This window comes from Rhinatrema bivittatum, chromosome 5 (genome assembly GCF_901001135.1).
Source record: "Rhinatrema bivittatum chromosome 5, aRhiBiv1.1, whole genome shotgun sequence".
Lineage (NCBI taxonomy): Eukaryota > Metazoa > Chordata > Amphibia > Gymnophiona > Rhinatrematidae > Rhinatrema > Rhinatrema bivittatum.
In genome coordinates this window covers 290,497,240-290,510,218 of record NC_042619.1, presented here as the reverse complement: position 1 = coordinate 290,510,218, position 12,979 = coordinate 290,497,240, and the positions used below count along the sequence as shown (strand labels likewise).

The 12,979-nt window shown below is 47.0% G+C and overlaps 1 protein-coding gene across 2 annotated transcripts in view; it reads left to right on the top strand.

Annotated features, from left to right (window-relative positions):
* LOC115092793 (zinc metalloproteinase-disintegrin-like batroxstatin-1) overlaps positions 1–12,979 on the top strand; it is a 201,580-nt gene that overhangs the window by 132,786 nt on the left and 55,815 nt on the right. For both annotated transcript variants that reach the window (XM_029604111.1, XM_029604112.1), the window contains one exon: positions 12,536–12,638. In XM_029604111.1, coding sequence (XP_029459971.1) covers positions 12,536–12,638 — 103 coding nt within the window. The remainder of the gene's footprint in view (positions 1–12,535; positions 12,639–12,979) is intronic.

Sequence of the window (12,979 nt, the reverse complement as noted above, 5' to 3'; positions counted from 1 at the left end):
GCATCGGGCTCTGGGCCCAAGAACCGATCAGCGACCACGTGACATTGTGCTGTGCTTTTCCAATTTTCCTGTCAAGGAGCGGATTTATATCATGGCCAGAAAGATGAAGGATATTCATTGGAATAATCATGCCATATCCATCTACCAGGATCTGTCTCCGGTTACATTGAAAAAAAGGTATGAGATGCGTGAAGTTACGGCTCAATTAAGGGAGCGGAATATTAAGTATAGATGGACATTTCCCTTTGGACTTTATTTTCAAAACCAGGGAGTCAGCTATAAGATCACTACGCTGGCTGAAGCTGCCGTGGCATTCACTAAGGCTCAAATTCCGGTCAATTTCCAGCAGGACAGTGCCCAACATCGGCAGCAGAAGATGGATAACGCTCCGCGCTGGCAAAGGGCGGAAAAGGGTGGAAAGAGACTCCGACGCCAACCTGATCATCGACGACCAGCAGAGCAGGAACAAGGCTGAGGGGACCGGCCTCTCAGGGATTTTGTGGTTCTTCTGAATTAACGGTTTGATGTGGTAGCCAGGCTTCCAGCTACCATTGCCAGCTCTGGCTACTGGCGATGTTGCTATTTAATTCTCATGCAGTTCCGGTTAGGGCACCTGTGTGTTAAGGGTGCCCTTTACTCTAGTTACTTGGAGGGGTTTTTACATTACTGTTCATTGTCTATGTTTTTAGGGTGGGGCGGTGTGATGTTGGGACTGGCGCGCACCGTACGAGAACACCGACCTCTGGAGGAGAGGTATCCCATGGTGGACTGTAGGGATGCCGTTGGACTGACTGGGGGGAATGCTGAAGTTTTTGTTTTTCTGTTTGGATTTGGGTATGCAACAAAGGGTTCGCCTGTTTTAGCTATTTACATCTTAGTGAGATCCACTGATTACAGTATACTGGCACAAGAGGGAGGAGGGCGTAGTCTCTATCTGGGGGGATCGGGTCGTCTATTACAATATAGATGGCGACTAAACTATTATCCTTAAATGTTAAGGGGCTTAATACACCAGGGAAGAGGTCTCTCCTGCGTCGTGAACTGCAGAGACAGCAGGCGGATATAGTGTTTGTCCAAGAGACACATGTACGGCGGCACCACCAGCATCTCTTAAGCTTCCCTAATTATGCTGCTGCGCACTGGGCGGCTAGTACAAAAACCTCAAAATATACAGGAGTAGGGGTGCTGTTAGCACACACTTTTGTACATGAACATCTAGCTCATGTTTATGATCCCCAGGGCCGATATATTTTACTTAAGTTGCGAGTGGGAAAGCAAGTGTATACACTACTTAATGTATACTTCCCGAATGTACAGAAGGCCTCCTTCATAGATGTGCTTCATACTCTCCTCCATCAACACTTAGAGGGTGATCTCATTCTGGGGGGTGACTTTAATTTTGTACAGAACCCATCTAGGGACTCCAGCTCCGGGAAATTGTTCGACCAATCAACACGTAGAAGGTGGATTCAATTTCTGAAAGATTGGGAGTTGGTGGATATCTGGAGGGAGCGCTTTCCAACCTCTCGCTCCTATACTTTCTTCTCATGCGCACACGGCACTTATACTAGAATAGATCACTTTTTTCTCTCTAAACCTTTACAAGTATTGGTTGCCAAAACTGACATAGATGTTATTACCTGGTCCGACCATGCTCCCATATGGCTTACGTGTACTTTTGCAGGGACGGATAAGGGGTTCCGGTCTTGGCGCCTTAATGACTCTCTGCTTAATGATGTAGCTTTTTGCGGCCAAGTGGAGCAATTATTGAGGGACTACTTTGTCACTAACCAAACGGTGGGAATGTCTCCGCTAACGGTTTGGGAGTGCTCTAAGGTAGTGGTCAGGGGGACATGTATAGCAAGGGCGGCCTATTGCAATAAACAGAGGGAAGGCCTGCGTAGACAGTGGATTCAGGAGTTACACATATTATCGCAATCCCATAGCCGCACTAAATCCAATAAGACATATAGCCAGATAGTAAGGATTCGGGATCAATTGAGGGCATTGGAGGATACAGCAATTAGTCATCAACTTATGCTCTTGAAGCAGCAGTTCTTCGAAGGGGGGAACAAGGCGGGAAAGTTTCTTGCTCGCCAACTTAAATCGGCACAGGCCCGCACGGTGATTCCTAAATTACAGACTACGCCTGGGCATTTTATCACTTCCTCAGAGGACATCCGAAATACTTTTACTGCCTTTTACTCTGAACTTTATGCTAGAGACACTGATATCACTGGGGAAAGCATTGGCCGATACTTGGAAGATATACAGCTTCCGAGGCTCACTGAGCATCAACAAGCTGGGCTGGATAAACCTATTGAACAGGGCGAGGTGGCGGCCGCTATCAAGAAACTTAGGCCGGGGAAGGCGCCAGGGCTGGACGGATTCACTGGTTTATACTATAGGAAATTTGCGACCCTGTTGGTGGAACCTCTGACTGCTGCTTTTAACTCCCTGTTAGAGGATGTCTCTTTCACCAATGATAGTAATACAGCAGGTATTACTGTTTTAGCAAAACCCGGTAGGGACCCCACTAAGTGCAGCTCTTACAGACCCATCTCCCTCATAAATATCGACCTGAAATTATTGGCTAGAGTCCTTGCAGCCAGACTTAACGGACTGCTCCCTGGGTTGATACATACCGACCAAGTGGGTTTCGTACCAGGCAGGCTGGCCGCGGACAATGTCCGTCGGATAGTGGACATAGTGGATGTGGTCCAGCGTAAGGGTATACCGGCAGTACTTTTAGCACTCGATGCTGAAAAAGCTTTCGATCTTGTTCATTGGGAGTATCTTTTTCAAACTCTGGAGGCCATGGGTTTCGGGACTTCTTTTTTGTTATGGATACGTAAACTGTATGATCATCCACAGGCGCGTGTGAAGGCGAATGGCGGGTATGGCACCCCTTTTTACATACAGAGAGGCACCAGACAGGGCTGCCCGTTATCGCCCTTGTTATTTGCTTTGTTCCTTGAGCCCTTTGCCATTCGAGTTCGTGCAGCTGCACACATACGGGGTATTGTTGGGGGCTCGGTACATTCAAAAATTTCCCTATTTGCAGACGACATCATGTTAACCTTGACTGATCCACGGACCTCTTTGCAGGGAGTGATGGACGAGCTACATAGCTTTTCAGCGGTGTCAGGCATGAGAGTCAATTATGACAAGTCGGAGTTGCTCAATCTGACTTTACCCCCCAGTGAGGTCCAGGACCTTAGGCGAAGCTTTCCATTTTTATGGGATTCCTCCTCCCTTAAATATTTGGGAGTTAAGATTGGACCCCACAACCATAAACTGTTTGATTTAAATTATAAACCCTTAGTCGCTAAATTACAGGAGCAGCTTCGACAATGGGGCCACCACACTCATTCTTGGATGGGGAGACTTGCTATAGTGAAGATGAATGTCTTGCCGCGTTTCCTCTACTTCTTCACTACCATACCTATTCATATTCCCGCTACGTGCCTTAAGAAGTGGCAGCAAATGCTTTGTGGGTTCATTTGGAGGAAAAGGCCTCCGCGGGTGGCTAGACGTGTTTTATACCAACCTAAGAACAGGGGAGGTTTACATATGCCTAACTTAGCTTGGTATTATTATGCGGCACAATTGCGAGCGATTGTGGCTTTACATAATACAGTTGAGACGCCGCAATGGGTACACATAGAACAAGGATTTCTGGGCAAATTTCCAATTTCAGCACTACCGTGGCAACCACGCACTTCCTGGGGCCCTATCATTTCTCTCCCGTACGCTCTATGTACCACCCTGAGCATCTGGCGTAGATGGAAGCCTCTGTTGATCGGTGGGGAGAGTTATTCCCTAATGACACACTTATTTACCAATACAGCACTCCCCTTTCAGGTGAGGTCAAGGGCCACTACACGCTGGATGGGTACAGGCCTTATGCGCATTGGTCATGTCCTTCATCAAGGGGGCATGATGACCAGAGACCAACTATGTGCCTTACATTCGGAGGGGGCTATTGATTTTTTTCTTTATACGGGTATCCGTTCTTTTATTAATCAAGGGCTTCGTTTGCACAAGGTGCGCACTACTAATACCTTATTTGCAACTCTATGCCAGCATGCACCCACCATCAAAGGTATTATTTCCAAAATATATACACTGTTCAATAACACTAGGATTGGGGAGCCCAGATACCGGGCCCTGTGGGAAGCTGATTTTGGGATTCGGTTGGAAGATAGTGACTGGGATACCATTTACACCATGGCTCGCAAATGCTCCATATCGACGGGGCTACAAGAAAACTGTTATAAAATGATTTTCCGGTGGCACTATGCACCAGTTGCATTACATAGGTTCTATTCATCTATCTCTGATCTCTGTTGGCGGGGATGTGGAGAGAGGGGCACGTATTACCATGTTTGGTGGTCATGCCCACGGATCTGCGCCTTCTGGCAGGTGGTGTTTCAGTGGGTGGTAATATCCAACCCTGGCATGCTCTACTAGGCCTAACGTTGGCAGAACATAACATTCCGACACAGAAATTGCTTTTGCAAATTTTTATTGCAGCCCGAGCAGAAATTGCATTACATTGGAAGCAGCGGGAGGCACCAACCATAGCTGGGGTACAACAGAGAGTGTTTTCTTATTATCAGCTGGGACGATTAACAGCCATACATCATAATAGAGTGCCAGCTTTCCACAACATTTGGGCGCCTTTCCACGCTTGGTTGGATAAACAAAGCTCCTTAGTGTGGAATACCTCTTGTGTCCAGTCAGGGTAGTGAACTTTCTACATGCACCAATGTATAGTGGATTTCTCTTTCTCTTTCTAGGTTGTTTTTGTTCCCAGATCCATATATTATTTGGCGCATATATGTTTTACCTTTATTTGTGTTCCTTTGATCTGCAATATACTTCAGCAGGGGGGGGGGGGAGGGAGGGAGGAGAAGGACGGTGGGATTTGTATTTACCATATTAAGGGTAAAATGGTCTCAATGGTGTCCATTTGCGCTGTTCAAGATTGTCTGATGACTATCCCTGATGTATATTGTTGTTTTCCATTTTACGGAGTTTGAGCTGTATTAGATCTGTTTGGTTATTTTGACTTACTCTTGACTTGTTTTGTATCATGTCTGCCCATTGAGACAATAAAAACAAATTATACACAAATGACATTTGAAATGACAGGTACCAAGAAGTGGATGGTTCTCCTATGCTCGGGTCCTCTCTCCCTCCCTCCCAAAGCAAGGCGCAGAGCGAAAATTAAAACAAAAGTGAATAAAGTATAATAAAAATAAACTTACTGCTTGTGAATTTTCTTTGAACAGTCCTCTCTCTCCTCCTCCCGAGGCATGGACCGTGGCTCCCGGGGGCAGCCGGCGGGCATGCGTTCATCCAGGCGGGAGCCGGTGGGCGTGCGTTCAGCCAAGTGGAGGGAGCCGGCGGCAAAAGCGGCTTCCAGCAGCCCCCGCCGGTGAAGGTGAATGAATGTGCGCCTGTGCGTGCAATTTGGGCGCTCAAGGCATGACGTCACGACGTTTGGCGTCACGGCGTGTGACGTCAGCGTTCGCTAATGCACTGCCTTGAGCGCCCAATGACGTCACGCATTGAGCGCCCAAATTGCAGGCACAGGTGTACACAGGCGTACACAAGCGTGCATTCATTCACCGCCAGCGGGGGCTGCTGGAAGCCGCTTTCACCGCCGGTTCCCTCCGCCTGGCTGAATGCACGCCCGCTGGCTCCTGCCCGGATGAACGCCCACCCGCCGGTACCTGCCCGGATGAACGCCCGCCCGCCGGCACCTGCCCGGATGAACGCATGCCTGCCGGCTCCCGCCCGGATAAACGCACGCCCGCCAGCGAAGGTTAGTGAATGAATGCACGCCCGTACGTGCCGCCGGGCGTGCATTCATCCACCTTCACTGGCGGGGGCTGCTGGAAGCCACTTTCGCCGCCGGCTGCCCCCAGGAGACAGGGGAGCCGCAGCGCGCACCTCGAGAGGAGGGGAGAGAGGACTGTTCAAAGAAAATTCACATGCAGTAAGTTTACTTTTATTACACTTTATTTACTTTTGTTTTAATGACATGTCGAGCCGATTTTCGCCCTGCGCCTTGCTTCAGGAGGGGGGGATTTTGACCGGAGCCTGCCTATTGCTGTCGCACCACACTAACGCCAGGGTAAGGTTCCCGGGGGAGTGAGGGGGTCGTTTGCCCATGAAATTTTGCCTCTCTGACCTGACGCTCCACACTAACGCAGGGGTAAGGGTAGGCAGTAAGTTAGCAGGTTAAACACGCGGCAAAACTGCAGGTTAAAAAGGCAATAGTCAGGGCGCACGTTACTGTATGGGAGGGAATAGCTAATCCGATCGTTTACATCTCATATACATGCTGCGGGCGGAAAGGGTTACCCGGTGATTTAAAGAAGCGGTAAGGATGAGTTAAAAAGGATAGTGAATCGCGGGTTGGACTTACGCGGCCAAATTGTGAGTTAGAAGCGGGTTAGAAGCAGGGTAACCGCGGCCGCGCTTTACTGTGTCGGCCTGAAAGAGGGAAATAGTAGCTTCAGAAGCAGGTATGCACTCCTCTCTAACTCCCTCTGCTGATAGAAGGACATTCTGCAGGCAGGAAGGAAAGAAACAACAAAGACTGCCGGCAGCTCAATATTTCAAACCCAGCTCTTCTCACGGCAGGTCAGCCACAGCACACAATTTGGGAAACACTGACCTAGGGTAAGAGGTTTACTCCTTCAGATCAAGGATGCTCTCCACCCCCACTGTTGGATTTGCTACTTAAAGTATCAGAAGCACCACCACAGGAACTTTTCTGCATGGCCTTTTAAACTCATTAAAGGACTCTGGAGACATTGGGGACATGCTTTACCCTTTCCCAAACTCCAAAGTAATGCAGAAAGAGCAGAGACTGCACTTCTCTCTCTCTCTCACCTCCAAATCCTCTGACAAGAATATACTCAGGCTTTACTGACCAACACTCTGTACTGCACCATAGTGACCACTCCTAGAGAGTAGTACTATAGCACATGGTTCAGTCCACTCACTACCCTGACAATCACAATATGTCCTCTTCTGAAAGAAGCATAGATCTTAGTGAAAGGACCACAGGCATATTACAAAATGATGAATAGTTACAATAGCTGATGCAAGAAAATATTACTTTGAGAGTAAGGAATAGGAAAAAAAAAAGCCCCATGAAAAATAGAATGGTAAAGGGAGATATTAATTCTGCAGATCATCCATTTAGGATATAATAATTTAAAAGAAATGTTGAAGAGGTGGACCACTAAGCGGTATGGTGTGGGTACATAGGAGACTGAGGAATAAAGGGAGCAAGAAAAGAGAGAAGGAAGTGATATGAATCTTGAAGGCCAACAAGTAAAGTGTTGACTGTTGTAAAATTGTAGTTTCCTATGGGTGACTGCTTCTATTTTACTACATGGAGCATCATACATGTTGCTTACATCTACTCATTAATAACCTGCAGACCCTACATAATATCTGACTACTGTAACATCTAGTTTAATCATGTGTGATATCTAACATTATTGTACCTTTTCAGTCAGCATGCCACATCATAAAGAAAAAAATTGTGTAGCTCCTGGGCAGGACAAACCCCTATCATGGACCCAAAGGCTCACATCTCAGTTTTGGGCCCTAATTGTATGGTTCTACTCACTTGCACCATTTTGAGAGTCCATGATCCCCTGTGGGGGAAGCTTAACTTCAAGGCCCTTTTATATTGCTCATCCCAAAACCACTCTTCCAGTCCTCTGTAAACAGCATGAATAATCTCTCAATGAATACAGCAATAATAATCACACTGGAAACTAAGAATTCCAACTCAATTTTACTGATGGATTTTAAAAGTGACTTGAAAAAATAGCCAATTGATTGTTACAAAATGAGATTTAATACATTTGTGACCTTTTCCAGCAAAGATAACATTTGTGATCTCTTCCAGGGCACCTTTTCTCTTTTCCAGCAAAAGTCCTCCATTTTCTCCTGTCAATTCCTTGGGCAAATTGGCCACTCCCTTCTCACTTTGCAATTTAATCTCCAGATCCTCCCATTTAAATGGAAGAAAATGTATCCCTATTTACTTCCAGCATAAAAGAAAGTTCTCAGTTTGTCCTGTAGTCCTGTCTATTCCTCACTTTTCACTCTGTGGCACCAGTGGGGCACCAGAATTCTCACTCTTCCCAGATTACTCTCACCTGCATCCATGGTACAAGATCTCACACCACACTCTTCAAAATACTTCTCTCTAAGAATAGATGAGAGTCCATGTTTAATTGATGACACCTCTTCTTCTCATGTACTTTCTAAGGCAAGAGGGCTCCTCCTCCTCAAAATATCCCAACTGAGTCCCTGGGCCCTTGGGTCCTCAGAAACACAGCACGAAAAAGTTCACTCATAGGGGGAACATATAGAAACATAGAAATGATGGCAGAAGAAGACCAAACGGCCCATCCAGTCTGCCCAGCAAGCTTTCGCACTTGTTTTTTTCTCATACTTATCTGTTACTCTTGGACCTTAGTAACCTTTTGGTTCTATTTCCCTTCCACCCCCGCCATTAATGTAGAGAACAGTGTGTTACAGTCGTGGAACCTTGGGCTGGCTGAGACTGCAGATGTTGCACTGTGGGGACCCACAGTGAGCGTCACAGCCGGGAGGCGGCGCTGAAGAGAGACTCCGGAGAAGACTTCACCACTGGAAGTCCAAGGTCCCCCCAGGAGGAGTCCATAGGGACCCAGACCTCTTGGACTTAGGTGGGACCCTATGCGACCAAGGATCCAGGAAGCAGCTGAAGAGATGGTCAATGAGGATGGCAGGGCCCAGGAGGCTGGAAGAGTCTTCACCCTCGGAAGCCTGTGGTTCCCCCAAGAGGAGCCCGAGCCACTGGGATGTAGGAGAACCCCCTGGACCAGCAAGAACCGGATACCTGAGGAGGCGGAGGAAGCAGAAGTCGGAGTCCAGGAACGAAGCCAGGTCAGAAGCCAGAAGTCAGAGGTCCGAAGCCAAAGCCAGGGGCAGAAGCTGGAAACAGAGTCGTTGGACGGAGCCGGGTCAGAAGCCAGAAGTCAGAAATCCAAACCAAAACCAGGGGCGGAAGCGAAGACGAAGTCAATGGACGAAGCCGGGTCGGAAGCCAGAAGTAGAAGAGATGATCCAAGATCCAAAGCAGCAACTAGCAACTCAGGGGACTGAGTGAACCTCATTGCAAGGCGAGGTTTAGGCTCAGCTGCAGGGTTTAAATACCCTGCAGCGTCTGACGTCATCCGAGGGCGTCCACCAAGATTTCCCATGCTGGCCCCTTTAAAGCTCCAGCCCCCGGGTGCGCGCATGCCTATGTGGCGGGGCCAAGCACGTCTGTTCGGCGGCGTCTCCCTCGCGCAGGGAGAGCCGCAGCAGGAGGCTGATCAGGCCTACACGGCCACGGGGATGTTCGTGCTGGCCGGGCTGGCCCCGAGGCATGAGAAGGGACTGGGGCACTGCCCGGTCCCATAACACAGTGTTGGAACTGCATCTAAGTGAAATATCTAGCTTAATCAGTTAGGGGTAGTAAACGCCGCAATAAGCAAGCTACACCCATGCTTATTTGTTTACCCAGGCTATGTAATTTAGTCCCTGATGGTTGTTGTCTGTATATAAATCCATTTTTCTTCATTCCCCCTTCCGTTGAAGCAGAGAGCTACACTGGATATGTATTGAAAGTGAAGTATCAGGCTTATTTGGTTTGGGGTAGTAACCGCCGTAACAAGCAAGTACTCCCCGCTTTTTTGTGAATGCAAATCCTCTTTTCCACATTTCCTCTTGCCATTGAAGCATAGAGCAATGTTGGAGTCACATTAATCGTGTGTATGTTTATTGAATAAGGGTATTATCTCCAGATAGTAGCCGTTATTCCAGCAAGCCACCCTATCTTCATTCACATCCTCTAGACTTTATGGATCCACACCCCTTTGAAGTCCTTCACAGTTCTGGTCTTCATCACTTCCTCCGGAAGTGCATTCCAGACATCCACCACCCTCTCCGTGAAGAAATACTTCCTGACATTGGTTCTGAGTCTTCCTCTCTGGAGCTTCAAATCATGACCCCTGGTTCTGCTGATTTTTTTCCAGCGGAAAAGGTTTGTCATTATCTTTGGATCATTAAAACCTTTCAAGTATCTGAAAGTCTGTATCATATCACCTCTGCTCCTCCTTTCCTCCAGGGGTACTTATTTATATTCTTCAATCTCTCCTCATAAGTCATTCGATGAAGACCATCCACCTTTTTGGTTGCCCTTCTCTGGACCGCCTCCATCCTGTTTCTGTCCCTTTGGAGATACGGTCTCCAGAACTGAGCACTGTACTCCAGGTGAGGCCTCACCAAGGACCTGTACAAGGGGATAATCACTTCCCTTTACTTACTCGATATTCCTCTCTCTATGCAGCCCAGCATTCTTCTGGCTTTAGCTATCACCTTATCACATTGTTTCGCCAACTTCAGATCACCCCAAGGTCTCTCTCCTGCTCCGTGCACATCAGCCCTTCACCCCCCCATCGAATACAGTTCTTTCGGATTTCCACACCCCATATGCATGACTTAGCACTTCTTGGCATTGAATCTCAGCTGCCATATCTTCGACCACTCTTCCAGCTTCCTTAAATCCCATCTCATTCTCTCCACTCCTTCCGGTGTGTCCACTCTGTTGCAGATCTTAGTGTCATCCACAAACAGACAAACCTTACTTTCTATTTCATCCGCTATGTCGCTCACATAGATATTGAACAGGACCGGTCCCAACACCGATCCTTGCGGCACTCCGCTTAACACCGCTCTCTCTTCAGAGTAAGTTCCATTTACCATCACACATTGTCTTCTGTCCATCAACCAGTTTGCAATTCAGGCCACCACCTCGGCACTCACTCCTAAGCTTCTCATTTTATTCACCAGCCTCCTGTGCGGAACAGTGTCAAAAGCTTTGCTGAAATCCAAGTAGATGACATCGAGCGCTCTTCCTCGATCCAATTCCCTAGTCACCCAGTCAAAAAAGTCAATCAGATTTGTCTGACAGGATCTTCCCCTGGTGAATCCATGCTGCCTCTGGTCCAGCAATTCTCCTGACTGTAAATAGTTCACTATTCTTTTTTTATCAGCAGTGACTCCATTACTTTTCCCTCCACCGAGGTGAGGCTAACCGGCCTGTAGTTACCAGCCTCCTCTCTACTCCCACTCTTGTGAAGCGGGACCACCACCGCTCTTCTCCTATCACTCAGCACCACTCCCTTTTCTAGGGAATCTTTTGAACAGGTCACTCAGCGGACCTGCCAGCACATCTCTGAGCTCCCTCAGTGTCCTGGGATGAACCTCATCAGGCCCCATTGCTTTGTCCACTTTCAATTTCCCCAGCTCTTCCCACACATTTTCCACTGTAAACAGAGTTACATCTACTCCACTCTCTTCCAGTTTCTTGTTAACTAGCGACAGTCCTCCTGGGCCCTCTTTAGTGAGCACCATATTGAAGTATTTGTTTAATATTTCTGCCATTTCTTCATCTCTCTCTACACATTGATCCTTTTCACCTTTCAATTTCATTATACTACTTTGAACTTTTCTCCTTTCTCTGATGTATCTGAAAAATGTTTTGTCACCTCTCTTTACCTCTTTGGCAATCCTTTCTTCTCCTTGACTTTTTGTTGTCTTGATTACTTTGTCTTCATCTCTCTCAGTTGTACCATATATTCTTCTTTATGCTCCTCCCTTTGGGATCCTTTATATTTCTTGAATGCTGTTCTTTTAGCCTTTATTTTGTCAGCCCTCTCCTTTGAGAACCAGATAGGTTTCATTTTCCTCAAATAAGAGGCAGGAAGGGACGAAAGAAAAAAGCTTCCTTCTCACTTAACCAAAAGGTTTGCAATAAACCATGGACAAAATACTGGAATAAGGCTCTTTGTTTCTATTTGTCCCAGTCTCTATTCAGAGAGATCCCAGAGTCCTAACCTAAGAAACTATAATAAACTTGAAACAGCATAGGAAATGATGCCCTTTAGGTTAACTTAGGAAATACAACTCAAGAATCCACACACTGAGATGTGGAAGGGGGTTTATAAAGGCTTCGAGCATACCATCTCCTTCTCCCACATTACCAGACTTCTACTCCCTAATCGCTCTGGACCTCCCCAGACTCTTGGTTCAGCCTTTCTGGTAAGGAATCCTATGGTTCTTTACAACTGCTATAGGCAAACACTTTCTCAATATTTATCCATTTATGTGGCTCGGGAATTTTGCAAAATTGAGGTCTATGTGTTACAATGACTTGGACTGAAGGCTACTGAAGACAAAACGCCACAGATTTTCTTGGTGTCATTTCTCATTAAAATATCAAGTCACATGGGTGTTATGAACTTTTATTGCTCAATTCTGTAATAATGGTAGAGCCAGTAATTTATAAACCCAGCTTATCTGATTATTTTAATGTACAATACAGCATGTGTGCACTAGCTTGATGTTCCATGTATTTATATGGTTTACATGTTTGTATTTTGTTTTTTGGGGGGGGTGTTTTTAGCTGCAACAGTAGCCATAGATGACTGTTTTAGGAAGAATACAAAAGGAATGAATTACGGATTCTGCTATCAGTCTGAAGATTCATTTGTTCCATGCAAAACCAAGTAAGTACCAACACCCAGGGTAATATGGTCAGCTGCCCAGTGCAAGGGCTCCTGGAATACAGGATGTCAAGTTCTGGTGCAGTTATGGGCTATATGCACACAACGGCTGGATTTTAAAAGCGCTGTGCTCGTCAAAGCCGGGATTTACGCGCACCACTTGGCCTGGTGCGCACCGCGCGGATTTTAAAAACCACGAGAGTTTGCCCGTATTCTCCTGGTACGTGCACAAAATAAAAGTTCAAAAAAGGGGCGGGGTCTGGGCAGGGCTTGTGCGGGCCAAGTCTGTACCGTGAAGTCTACTACTCATATTTATGCACACAAGCGCGTGCTGAGGTCCACTT